At 36.6% G+C, this 13143-nt stretch overlaps 1 protein-coding gene across 5 annotated transcripts in view; it reads left to right on the forward strand.

The window, feature by feature from the left end:
* Positions 1-13143, forward strand: part of SLC44A5 (solute carrier family 44 member 5) — a 351239-nt gene that overhangs the window by 232165 nt on the left and 105931 nt on the right. For all 5 annotated transcript variants that reach the window (XM_032425923.1, XM_032425947.1, XM_032425932.1 and 2 more), the window contains one exon: positions 8662-8735. In XM_032425923.1, the coding sequence (XP_032281814.1) occupies positions 8662-8735 (74 nt within the window). The remainder of the gene's footprint in view (positions 1-8661; positions 8736-13143) is intronic.

Consider the following 13143-nt stretch of genomic DNA (forward strand, 5'->3'; position numbering starts at 1 on the left):
TAAATTCAAATAACGTATAACACTGAACAAATACATTCCTATATATTGTAGCCTAGTGATGATTATGATGTTTTCCATGCTGTATTTTTTATGGTAAGAACACTTAACCTGAAATCAACCCTCTTAACAAATTTTTATGTGTATTGTTTAATAGAGGCACAATGTTGTACCACTGATCTCTATAACTTATTCTTTGTGTGTAACTGAAATTTATACCCATTGAATAGCAGGTCCCTATTTGCCTCTTCCTCCAGCCCCTGGTAAACACAATTCTGCTTTCTGTTTCTATGAGTTTGGCTATTTTAGATATCTCATATAAGTGCAATCATGCAGTATTTGTCCTTTTGTGACTGGCTTATTTCACCTAGCAAAATGTCCTCCAGGTTCACCCATGTTCATCCAGAGGAATTGAAATCAGGATCACAAACAGGTATCTGCACTCTTATGTTCATTGCAGTATTATCCACAATAGCTAACATGTACAAACAACTGAAACATCCATTGCCAAATGAATGGATTAAAAAAATGTGATATATACATACAATGGAGTATTATGCAGTCCTAAAAAAATTAAGAGAATCCTATCATATGACGAATGGGATTTTATAGATGGGTTGAAGATCCACACAGGAGCACTTTTGTGAGTAAAAGGGAACATTGATAATGGTTACTCCAGACAATAGGTGTAAACCCTGGCTGTTCCATGCAAATTGGGACATATGGGTTATTCCAGGATGAGGAATCTAAAGGGTCCATTTAACAGAGAGCCCTGAGTGTAGTCAAGGGAAAGTGTACAGGTGTATTCAGTGAATGAAAAAGCCCAAGTTGGTTGAAGCACATTAGGAAGAATAATGGGAGATAAAGCTAGAAAGACAGTCTGGGGCTTGAACTAGGATTGAATTTGTAGGTTCTTAAACATAAAGCTAAGATATTTGGAAATTATTAAGTAGGTGGTGGAGAGGCAGTGCTATTTTTTTCAACAATAAAATGACATCATCACATATCAGTGATAATCAGTGATGTACGGAATGAATTGGATCAGGCAGAGACTACATGCAGGAGCCCAATTAGGAGACCATGGCAATAGTTTGAAGACAGGATAAGAGAATTTGGATTGAGTCCAGGCAGCAGGAATAGAAAGGAAGGGATAGATGAAAGACACATCAAAGAGAAGGAGACAAGAGAACTTGTCAATTGAATATAAAAGATAAGCTAAGAAAGGGAAAGTCAAAGGAAACTTCAATGATTTAAGTTGAAGTTACTATACACATAGTATATTTGTTGGTTCCAGATAGGAAGGAAGGAGAAATTTGCAAATGCATATATAATTGCGATCCTATTCTTCATATTGCAGTTTGGAAAAGTAGATATAACAATGGTATTTCTGTAGTTTAACTTTTGAAAATATTTTTGTACCAGGGTAGCTCGATCTGAATAGAGTTTTGAATAGCTTTCTGATAAATGTGAATGTGAGCATCTTGTTTTGAAAAAGTTGGGCTTTGATTTGGAGTGAGGGTGAGGGAGAGGGTTGGGGCATATTTCTCTTTAACTATTCTTTCTTTCTTCTTTCTGGGGCCCAGTGGGATGCAATCCATTTTTAATTTAGTACAGTAGTTCTTAGTGCTTGCTTTGAAAGTAAAAATGAATGCACTTGAGGTAAAGGCACAGCAATGACAGGCCTCTAGGTAGAATATGATTCAGAATGATTTTCAGCCATGAGCTGGTATCACCCAGCTATTTCAGTAGCTATCTTGAGAGTCTTAACAATTATCCAAACTAAATCCTTGTTTTTGTTTTTTTTTTAAACTTCATTTCTGGTCTTATGATTGATTTCAAGTTTCAAGACTGGAAATGATATATAAACTAAACAAACAGTAGAAGAGATCAGTGAAATCATCAGCTGGTTCTTTGAAGAAAATAGTAAGTTTGATAAACCTTTCACCAGACTTATCAAAAAGAAAAGAGAAAGGACCCAAATAAATAAAATCACAAATGAGAGAGGAGAAATAACAACCAATACCACAGAAATACAAATAATTATAAGAGGATATTATGAAAATTATATGCCAACAAATTGGACAATCTGGAAGAAATGGAATAATTCCTAGGAATATATAAACTACCAAAACTAAAACAGGAAGAAAACTAGAACTAGAAAACTTGAACAGACCCATAACCAGCAAAGAAATTGAATCAGTAATAAAAAATCTTCCAACAAACAAAAGTCTAGGGCCACATGGCTTCACAAGGGAATTCTACCAAACATTTAAAGAAGAATTAATACCTATCCTTCCCAAACTATGCCAAAAAATAGAAATGGAAGGAAAACTTCCAAACTCATTCTATGAGGCCAATATTACCTTGACTCCAAAACCAGACAAAGATTCCATTAAAAAAGAGAACTAGAGGCCAATATACCTGATGAACATGGATGCAAAAACTCTCAAAAAAAAAAAATACTAGCAAATAGAATCCAACAGTATATTAAAAGAATCATTCACCATGATGAAGTGGGATTTGTTCCTGGGCTGCAAGGTGGTTTACTATTTGCAAATCAACCAACATGATATACCACATTAATAAAAGAGAGGATAAGAACCATTTGATCCTCTCAATAGATGCAGGAAAAGCATTTGACAAAGTACAACATCCACTCATGATAAAAACCCTGTACAAAATAGAGATAGAGAGAACATACCTTAATATCATAAAAGCCATATACAAAAAACCCACAGCTAATATCATCCTCAATGGGGAAAAACTGAGAACATTTCCCCTAAGGTCAAGAACAAGACAGGATGTCTACTTTCAACATTGTTATTTAACATCATCCTGGAAGTCCTTGCCTCAGCAATCAGACAACAAAAAGAAATAAAAGGCATCCAAATGAGCAAGGAAGAAGTCAAACTTTCACTATTTGCAGATGACATGATACTCTATGTAGAAAACCCAGAAGACTCCACCAAAAAAATTGCTAGAACTGATACACAAATTCAGTAGAGCTTCAGGATACAAAATCAACAGACAGAAATTTGTTGCATTTCCATACAACAATAATGAAACAGCAGAAAGAGAAATCAAGGAATTGATCCCATTTATAGTTGCATCAAAAACTGTAAGATACTTAGGAATAAACTTAACCAAAGAGGTAAAAGACCTGTACTCTGAAAAGTATAAAACACTGATGAAAGAAATTAAAGATGGGAAAAACATTCCATGCTCATGGATTGGAAGAACAAATATTGTAAAATATCTATAATACCAAAAGCAATCTACACATTTAATGCAATCCCTAGCAAAATATCACCAGCATTTTTCAAGAACTATAACAAACAATCCTAAAATTTGTATGGAACCAGAAAAGACCCTGAATAGCCAAAGCAGTCTTGAAAAAGAAAAGCAAAACTGGAGGCATCAGGATTCTGGACTTCAAGCTCTATTACAAAGCTGTAGTCATCAAGACAGTATAGTGCTGGCACAAAGGCAGACATAGATCGATAGAACAGAATAGAAAACCCAGAAATGAACCCACAACTATGTGGTCAACCAATCTTTGACAAAGCAGGAAAGAATATCCAATGGAAGGAAAAAAAAAAGTCTCTTCAACAAATAGTGTTGGGAAAAATGAACAGTCACATGCAGGAGAATGAAACTGGACCACTTTCCTATACTATACACAAAAATAAATTCAAAATGGTGAAAGACCTAAATGTGAGACAGGAAACCATCAAAATCCTAGAGGAGAACACAGGCAGTAACCTCTTTGACATTGGCCATAGCAACTTCTTTCTAGATACATATCTTGAGGTAAGAGAAACAAAAGCAAAAATGAACTATTGGGACTTTATCAAGATAAAAAGCTTCTGCACAGCAAAGGAAACAATCAACAAAACTAAAAGGCAATCTACAGAATGGGAGAAGATATTTGCAAATGACATATCTGGTAAAAGGGTTAGTATGCAAACCTATAAAGAACTTATAAAACTCAACAACCAAAAAACAAATAATCCAGTTAAAAAATGGGCAGAAGACATGAATAGATATTTTTCTAAAGAAGAATCCAGGTGGCTAACTGACCCATGAAAATATGCTCAACATCACTCATCATCAGAGAAATGCAAATCAAAACTACAAAGAGATACCACCTCACACCAGTCAGAATGGCTAAAATTAACAACACAGGAAACAACAGGTGTTGGCAAGGATGTGGAGAAAAGGGAACCCTCTTGCACTGTTGGTAGAAATGCAAACCGGTACAGCCCCTCTGAAAAACAGTGTGGAGGTTCCCCAGAAAATTAAAAATAGGACTAGTCTATGTCCCAGCAATTGCACTACTGTGTATTTACTGAAAAGATACAAAAATACATATTTGAAGGGATACATGCACCCCAATGTTTATAGCAGCATTATCAACAGTAGCCAAATTATGGAAAGAGCCCAAATGCTCCTCAACTGAAGAATGGATAAAAAAGAAGTGGTGTATTACTCAGCCATAAAAAAGAATGAAATCTTGCCATTTGCAATGAGGTGGATGGAGCTACAGGGCATTATGCTAAGTGAACTAAGTCAGTCAGAGAAAGACAAATACCATATGATTTCATTCCTATGTGGAATTTAAAAAACAAAACAGATGAACATAGGGGGAAAAAAGAGAGAGGCAAATCAGAAAACAGACTCTTAACTATAGAGAACAAACTGAGGGTTACTGGAGGGGAGGTGGGCTGGTAGGATGGGTTAAATGGGCTCTGGGTATTAAGGAGGGCACTTGTGATGAGCACTGGGTTTTTGTATGGAAGTGATGAATCATTAAATTCTACGTCTGAAACTAATATTACACTGTATATTAACTAACTGGAATTTAAATAAAAACCTGAAAAAAAATAAAAGTAACTTATTTCCCACAGAATACTTGGGATTGTGACATATGCCCTGAAATCCAAAAGAAAGGAAAAATAAGATGCTACAACTTGTAAAAATTTGAATTAAGCTTCTGCTTTATTCCTGACTCACAAAATGGTGCCCGTTATATTTGATATTTTGTCCAAATTCAATTTTCCAGTGGTTTCCTAACAGTAATTTTTTCTTTCCAGAGGGACTATGTCTGAGGAAAGGGAGAGAAACAGATGAATTAATGGGGAAAAAATAGCAGGTAATTATAATTACCTGAAAGCACACACACACATATGCACCCCCTCCCCATTTCTTAAAAGATTTACTTATTTATTATTTGAGAGAAAGAGAGAGCACGCAGGGTGGGGCGGAGGCGTGGGTACAGAGGGAGAGGGAGAGAATTTCAAGCAGACTCCCATTGAGTGCAGAGCCAACGGGGCTATATCTCATGACCCTGAGATCATGACCTGAGCTAAAACTAAGAGTCAGATGCTCAGCCGACTGAGCCACCCAGGCAGCCCTTCTTTTTTTCTTTTTTTAAAGAATTGTTTATATATATATATATATAGAGAGAGAGAGAGAGAGAGAGACAGAGAGAGAGAGAGAGGAGAGAGAGAAGGTGTGTGAATAGGCGGAGGGGCAGAGGGAGAGGGAGAGAAAATCTCAAGCGTACTCTGCACTGAATGCAGAGCCATTTACTGGCTAGATCTCATGACCTGAGCCGAAACCAAGAGTCCTACCCCTAACTCATTGTGCCACCCAGGCACCCTGCCCCCTATTTTTAAGGGGGAGTTTCTAAAATAACAAAGAGAGGTCCAGGTTGAAAAAGGTGGAGGTAGTTGTATTGCTGGTTTCAGGGCTGCTAGATTGGCCTGGGGGCACAGCTGGGGCGGTCAAGTGGCACCCACAAGGAGGAGGGCTCAGCTCACATGTGGAAGGCCTTCACCTACTTCTAGTGTTCCTCCGCGTGCAAGTGAGCATGCCAAACATCTTCCTGAAGTTGCACCACGGAGAGCATGAGAGACCCAAGTTCCCTACCCCCATCTCCACATCAGGGCCAGGCCCTTTCCCTGGGGAGATGGTAATCGTACTTTATTCCATAACTCTCACGTGGACTCACTTCACGCCTGGCTATAAAGATGAATAAAGAGAATCTGGACCACTACCCAGTGGGGACCACAGCACTGGTTTGGACCATGAATAGGCACACAGACCAGAAAAGTATACGGGACCTTAAGGTCCCCTTCCTTACTTGTATCAAATGAAACCAGTTTACTGATCTTCCATCCCTTTGCTTTAGGCAGGAGAAAATTAACTGGTCTGGCCAGGGGGTATGGTCTACTATTTCTCCAAAGCAGTGTACCAGAAAAGCAAAGCAGACTTGAATACATTATCCTCCCTGGTCCCAGAATATAATCGCCAAACACCTCAAAGTGTGAATTATTGAGAAATGCTATCCCACTGTGGTGAGAGACTGGTGGGGGGATGGTTGTGTGGGCATGGAGTAGTCCCTGGTGCTATAGCCCGTCCTTGGCACCAAAAAGAAAGAAAGAGAGAGAGAGAAAAACCATAGTGTAAAACCCTATATGGAACCAAAACTCCAGCTGATGCCTATTTATCAGTGCCAGTAGCTGAAGAGTGTGGGTTTTAGTTTTAAACAATTTCCTTTTGGGCTCTGCTACTTTCTTTGTGCCCTGTCCTTTGAGATTCATAAGTTTCTTTCAGTCATTGCTAGTATATGTTTACCTCTCCCTGTGCTTGCTACATAACATTATAAATATATAACATTATAACACTATGTAACAGATTATTATAAATAAGAATTATGGTATATAATTATATATAATGTAAATATATAGGTATAAACATATTATAGGTATATAATTATAGGATGCTGGCCAGTCTGACTGGTGCTTCTGGTCACACCTGATCTTCTTCTTGGTGGTTACCACAAGGGCCTTAACAACTTCAAGATTTCTAATTAAGGCATACCAGTGTTCTAGTTTTCTCTCCTTTACTTCCTTACCTGCAGGCATTTCTATTAGATTTCACCCTATGTAACTACTGCTCTCAATTTAACAACCGCTCTGATAGGATGAGAACCTGATCTTGAGTAGGGTGTGTCAGAATGCACGTGAACCAGATACTCTCCTCACCTCCAAGCAGGTTTTTGCTTTTCAATGATTGTCAACCAAAGAAAACTAGAGCACCTGTTTTCTTCTCTTTTTATTATTATTCTCATAATTCTTAAATCCAAGTGAAATTTAAAATTCCTGGGTTGAAGTTGGATTTAAGCAAATGATAGTTTATGGATTGAGCATGATTAACTTTCTCTATGAAAGATTCATTTCCTATTGTGGGGTAGAGAAATAGGGATGTGTGTGAAATTTTAGATACGGCCAATTTGAGGCTTTACAGAAAATTGAAATAATATTAGGATAACTGCTAAATGCAAGGGTTAGGCATTGGAGATCTAGATATTTGTTCTACTTTACCCTCTCTCTACCTCTCTCTCATGGACCTTAAATAAGTTGACTCACCTTACTACCCCTAAAAACCTAAATGTATTCTTCAGAAACTCACAAGGTATGTGTCTGTTACTGTACAATTATTATTCATTATTATTACTAATACCATCAGAAAAAATAGTAACTTCAACCAGCCTGCGCTAAAACATTAGAACATATATCCTTACGCTCTAAAGAGCAAGAAGTTTTTGCTATGAAAATTCTCATGTGCAACTTTTAATCCTCTCAAATAGTTTGATCTTTTTTTCTTTACTAATAAATTTTTCATTAAGTTTCAAATAGAGAATGGTTGGATTGTTTCTTACTTTCAAGATATAGTTTTGGCCTCCCAGACCACTTACAAGCTGAACAAGATATAATATTAGGCCTAGGAAATACTTCAGTTGAAAGCTTGAGTATCCCTGCTGGATCTTAGCTTGACTTGTGATCCTTAGCAAATCAATGAGTCTCTATCAAGCCAGTTTTTCTCTAAACCTGGTTTGACAATATCTAGTTTATGGAATGGCTGGTAAAATTACAGTTTTGAGCCATTTCATTTTTGAATGCATTATATACATTATTGTGAATATAGTTGCAAATCTACTCCCCATAGAAAGTTTATGTAGTCAATCCTTTACTTAATAAATAGTACCTTTTTTTAAAAGAGAGGGAGAGAGGTGGGGGAGGGGCAGCAGGAGAGGGAGAGAGAGAATCTTAAGACGGTTCCATGCCCAGCCCAGGGCTTGATCTCACAACCCTGAGATCATGGACTGAGCTGAAATCAAGAGTCGGATGCTTAACTGACTGAATCATACAGGTGTCCCAATAAGTAGTACCCTATAAATGTGTATGTAGAAAGATAATGGGGGGGAGGGAGAAATGGAAAATGGCTATTTTTTTTTTTTTTACTATACCATGCAGTGGGGAGGCACAATGAGGAAAATCATAAAATCAAATAAATTACAATTTCAAATAAAAAAATATTTGCTTGATGTTGCTGGACTTGTCTCTAAAAACATACAAATAAAGAACCAAGAGAGAATAAATACTAAGAATTCTGAGGGAGCTTTTTAGTCCTGGAACTATGACCATTCCATTGCTGCCAAAGTCTTTGATTACAGAAATACATCTGATATACCTTTTGGAATTATTGGATTTGAAATGGCATATTGCTATTATTATTTTTTCCCCTTTCCTATATTTGTTTACTAGGTAAGATGTCATTTTGGACCCCTTTTAATTCTGGATTCCTTTTTGTCTTTAGGAGTTGTACAGATGTTCTGTGCTGCATCATCTTCATACTGTTCATCATTGCCTACATTCTTTTAGGACTTGTGGGTGAGTAAATAAAGGTATAGAAGAGATTTAAAATTTGCTAATGGAATAACAAAGTCAATGTCACATTTTGAATATTAATCATTTTCTTCCCAAAGCCTTGTTATTACTGATTATTGTCTTTTCTGGAGGGAATGTGCCTCACAGGTACTCACTGGGTAGCAGACTCAAAGAATAATAAACACAAGGTAGTTCATTCAAAGGCAAGCCCAAATTACTTAAGTACATACAATTATAAAGATGGAAGAAAAAAGCTTATGGTTTGGGGGCACCTGGGTGGCTCAGTCAGTTAAGCGTCTGCCTTCAGCTTGGGTCATGATCCCCGGGGTCCTGGGATCAAGTCCCCACTCAGCGGGGAGCTTGTTTCTCCCTCTCCCTCTGCTCTCTCAAATAGATAAATAAAATCTTAAAAAAAACTCAAAAACTTATGATTTCTTTTTAATCATTTTTACTTGGGAAATTCTATTAAGCAGCTAATTATGTTCACATTGCTATTTACTGGTATGCACTAGGGCCTAGATTAGTTGAGGTAATATATAAACTTTTCTTTTTATAAGCAAATTAAAAAAAGGGAACAATTATTAAGAATTTCACCACATAATTCATTGACGTTTAAGAAGTCTTATTGTCTTTACCTACCAGGAAAAGATATTCTGTTATTTACTGTTAGGTTAAAGATTTTTCTTTGAAGGTGAAAATAAAGAGAAAAAATATACAAATTAGTTACATTTTTAAAAACCTACCAAAGGATAGTGAATATTTTCTGTAAAAAAGGTTTCATAATTGCATTTGAATGTATCACTTTTTCTCTCTGAGACTGAAGTCCTGTTCCCTAGATGCTGGCTTAAGAAATTTTAATGTATTATTATGAGAGCAGGGGCTAGAAAACTTCAGTAATTCTAGTACCAATAATGAATGAGCTGGAGTTAGTGTGGACAGAATGCATAAGCAGAAAGAAGGCTGTACATACTGAGGAAGAGTGGAAAATGCTCTTTCCTGTTCTTCAGTTTTATCTCCCAATAAGAGAAATACTTTGAGAATAGCAATTGAAAGTAATTTTCAAAAGATCATCTCAGCAATACCATGCAAAAACTATGCAGAATTGGAGAATTCAAAAAAGTAAGGCAGGAAGAAATAAAAATAGGGAGGGAAGAATAAAGGAGAATAAGCCACAACACTAAATAATGTTCTCTAAGACCTTCTGAAGATTCCTTTGATATTTCTTTTTTTTTTTTAAGATTTTATTTATTTATTTGACAGAGAGAGACACAGTGAGAGAGGGAACACAAGCAGTGGGAGTGGGAGAGGGAGAAGCAGACTTCCCACTGAGCCCAATGTGGGACTCGATCCCAGGACCCTGGGATCAGGATCTGAGCCGAAGGCAGATGCTTAACGACTGAGCCACCCGGGCGCTCCTCCTTTGGTATTTCTTCCAAGCATTTTAACTTCTCAACATTAAGGCAGTTGTAGCACAATACACAGTCTATATGTTGAATATTATAATAACATAAATTTTCTTATGCAATTAAAAGAATTTTAGCTTCTCTAACTTTGGGACACATCTTTCTTGTCTCTAATTTTGTTTGTTGGTTTTTACTTTTTGTCGGAGAATTGAAATTGGTTGCATAAGAGAAAGAAGACTTGGAGTCAAGTTGATCTAGGGTTTCCTCATATTATTTGGTGGACTTGGACTAGTATCTTAACCTCATTTTTCTCATGTGTGAAGTGTAGAAAGACTATCTACTTTGCAGGGCTGCTGTGTGGAGTAAATGAAATGATATCCAGGTACACCAGTAATGGTACATAAAAATTACTAAGCAGTATTTCATTTGCTATCATTGTGTAATCTAGTTGTTCTCAATTTTAATAAATTGCTTTTAAATGTAATTTCCTATATTGTTTCTATGGCAGCCCATAATTTTGGTTATTAAAGTTTGAATGCATACAGGAACTTCATAAAGATCTCATACTGTGCCTGCAATCTTTCCATCAGGAGATCCTATGGCATAACAAATAGTCTCCTCCATTTCTCAGGGTCAATGTGTTGTAATCCACAGAGAAATGTGTTCCAGCCTTTTATAGAGCTGGGAAAACCACTGACACTCTCCTGTTGACACAGTAGAGAAAAGGGATGGGAGTGCACCCCTTCATTACCTCTGGAGCAAGATAAGAACTTGGCCCCTTGGTTTAAGATCTCCAGATTCAGTTTATAAATACCTTAATTCACATAAAGAAATTGAAGGATAAATGTTGTTCAGTGAAAAACTGTGTTCAATATTAGATTTAGTGATTCTTCCAAATTAGTCTTGATGCCACTGATTAAAATGAATGACTCCTAAAATTTACTTAATATATATATACACACACGTGTATACATATATACATATTTACTATATATGTGTGTGCGTGTATATATGTATATACATATATACACACACACACAATTCCCTCATTCCTGAACTACAAATAGTCTAACTAGTCTAAGATACACTTAACTCTTCAGTTATGCCCTATGTTGAATTAAAAGAAGAATGAAGAAAAACGATTAGCAGAGTTTACTAGGAGTGTGAAAATTTTTTTGACATGAAAGAATATATACCTTCACCTGATGAAATATGAGGCTGACTCAGTTTCACTGATGTGTCATAAGTAGTGTGAAAATCAATAAAAGGAAACCTTGTTTAAAGTAGCTCTCCTGCCTACCACTCCTCATTGATTGCAAATCCAACAGGAAGAGAGGTACCCCCAAGTCAGTACTACTTTACTTACTTGTTGAAAAATATAGAAGTGTTTTTATTTTATTTTCGAATTTTAATTCCAGTATAGTTAACATACAGTGTTATTTTAGTTTCAGATGTACAATATAGTGACTCAACAAGGACAGTACTGATTTTGCTGCTACTTTACTCTCCCAGAAGGAGGAAGAAAAGTTCTCTCCCCCAGCAACAGCCCAGCCAATTACCAATAAGAGACAGTCATAACTCAGCCAATGAGAAACCACTATAATTGAAATTCCAAGTTACTCCAATTGACTTTTTGTTTATAATAGCCCTCTCAGCTTCCCTTTTCCCCTTTATAAAGCCGTGTTCCCCTCCTTTGCTCAGTTTTGTTGTAGCTTGCTCTGTTATTCCCGAGTTAAGCCCATTTTTACTGGTGAAACTGGCAGTTTTATTTTTAAGGTTCATAGTAGTTTGACATCTTTTGCCATTTTGTTAGATCAGGACCTTCTAAGGTGTATCTTTTGTCCATTTCTTTTTATAAGAAGTTTTACCATGAAAGAGCCATGTTTCTTGCAATTTCTGCTGAGAAAAAAAAAACCTGTTCTATGCCCTTTATGTGGAATATGGCCGGCTAGGGTAACACTTGGATGCAACAAAGGCACTAGACATTCGGCTAATGAAAAGCAGAACCTCTGTTCAAGTGAGTAAAGTGGAGTCTGGGTAGAAGGTAATCACATCTCCTTGAAAGATCAAACTAACGTTTATGATAATAGCTCTCTTTTGTCCCACTTCACTGATGGTTGCTATCCAATTATTGTACTAAGTAGAAAAATGAATAGGAATGTTTATTATGCAAATTGTCCTGTTATCCTTGTGCTAACATTATACAATAATAGCACAATTTTAACATTGAATAAATTTTATTTTTCTTTATTTCCTCTTTTTAAAAGAATTTTAATTCCAGTATAGTTAACATACAGTGTTATATGAGTTTCAGGTATACCATATATGATTCAACAATTCCATACATTACTCAGTGCTTGTAAGATAAGTGTACTCTTCTTAATTCCCTTCACCTATTTCACCCATCCCCCCACCCTCATTTTCCTCAGTAGGTAAGAGTCTGTTTTTTGGTTTGTGTCTTCATTTTTCCTGTTTGTTTTGCTTCTTAAATTCTACATATGAGTGAAATCATATGGCATTTGCCATATTTCTTTTTCTTTTCAAATGTATTTCCAGTTGAGTGTGTTAGTTCATTGTTGTATTTACATACGAAGCACTTGGAATTAGGGTCCAGTTTGTTTTTGGTTTTGCTTTTCAGTCTTAGGAATAATTATTCCTATTAGTTGAGATGATAGGACATTAATACAAAGTAAAATAATATAAGCAAACTGAGAACTCTGGCCGTGCTGTGAGAGGCCCAAGCCATGGGGAGAAGCCATGTGTAGGGGCCCTGATCATCAGGCTCAGCTGAGCTCCCAGGAATAGTATTTACTATCCACTTCGTAGGGTTTTCAGATAATTGAAGCTCTGTCAACATGTGACTAGATGGGCCCCAGCTGAGCCTTCCCCAAATTGCTGACTGCCAATTATAAGCCAGTGAGTTTGGAGGTATAAAAATAGATAAGGAGAACAAAATTTGGTACCTGGAAGTGGGATGCTGCTTAACAAAACCTAAAACACGGGCACTG

The sequence above is a fragment of the Phoca vitulina genome, unplaced genomic scaffold (assembly GCF_004348235.1).
Source record: "Phoca vitulina isolate PV1807 unplaced genomic scaffold, GSC_HSeal_1.0 scaffold2, whole genome shotgun sequence".
Taxonomy (NCBI): Eukaryota; Metazoa; Chordata; class Mammalia; order Carnivora; family Phocidae; genus Phoca; species Phoca vitulina.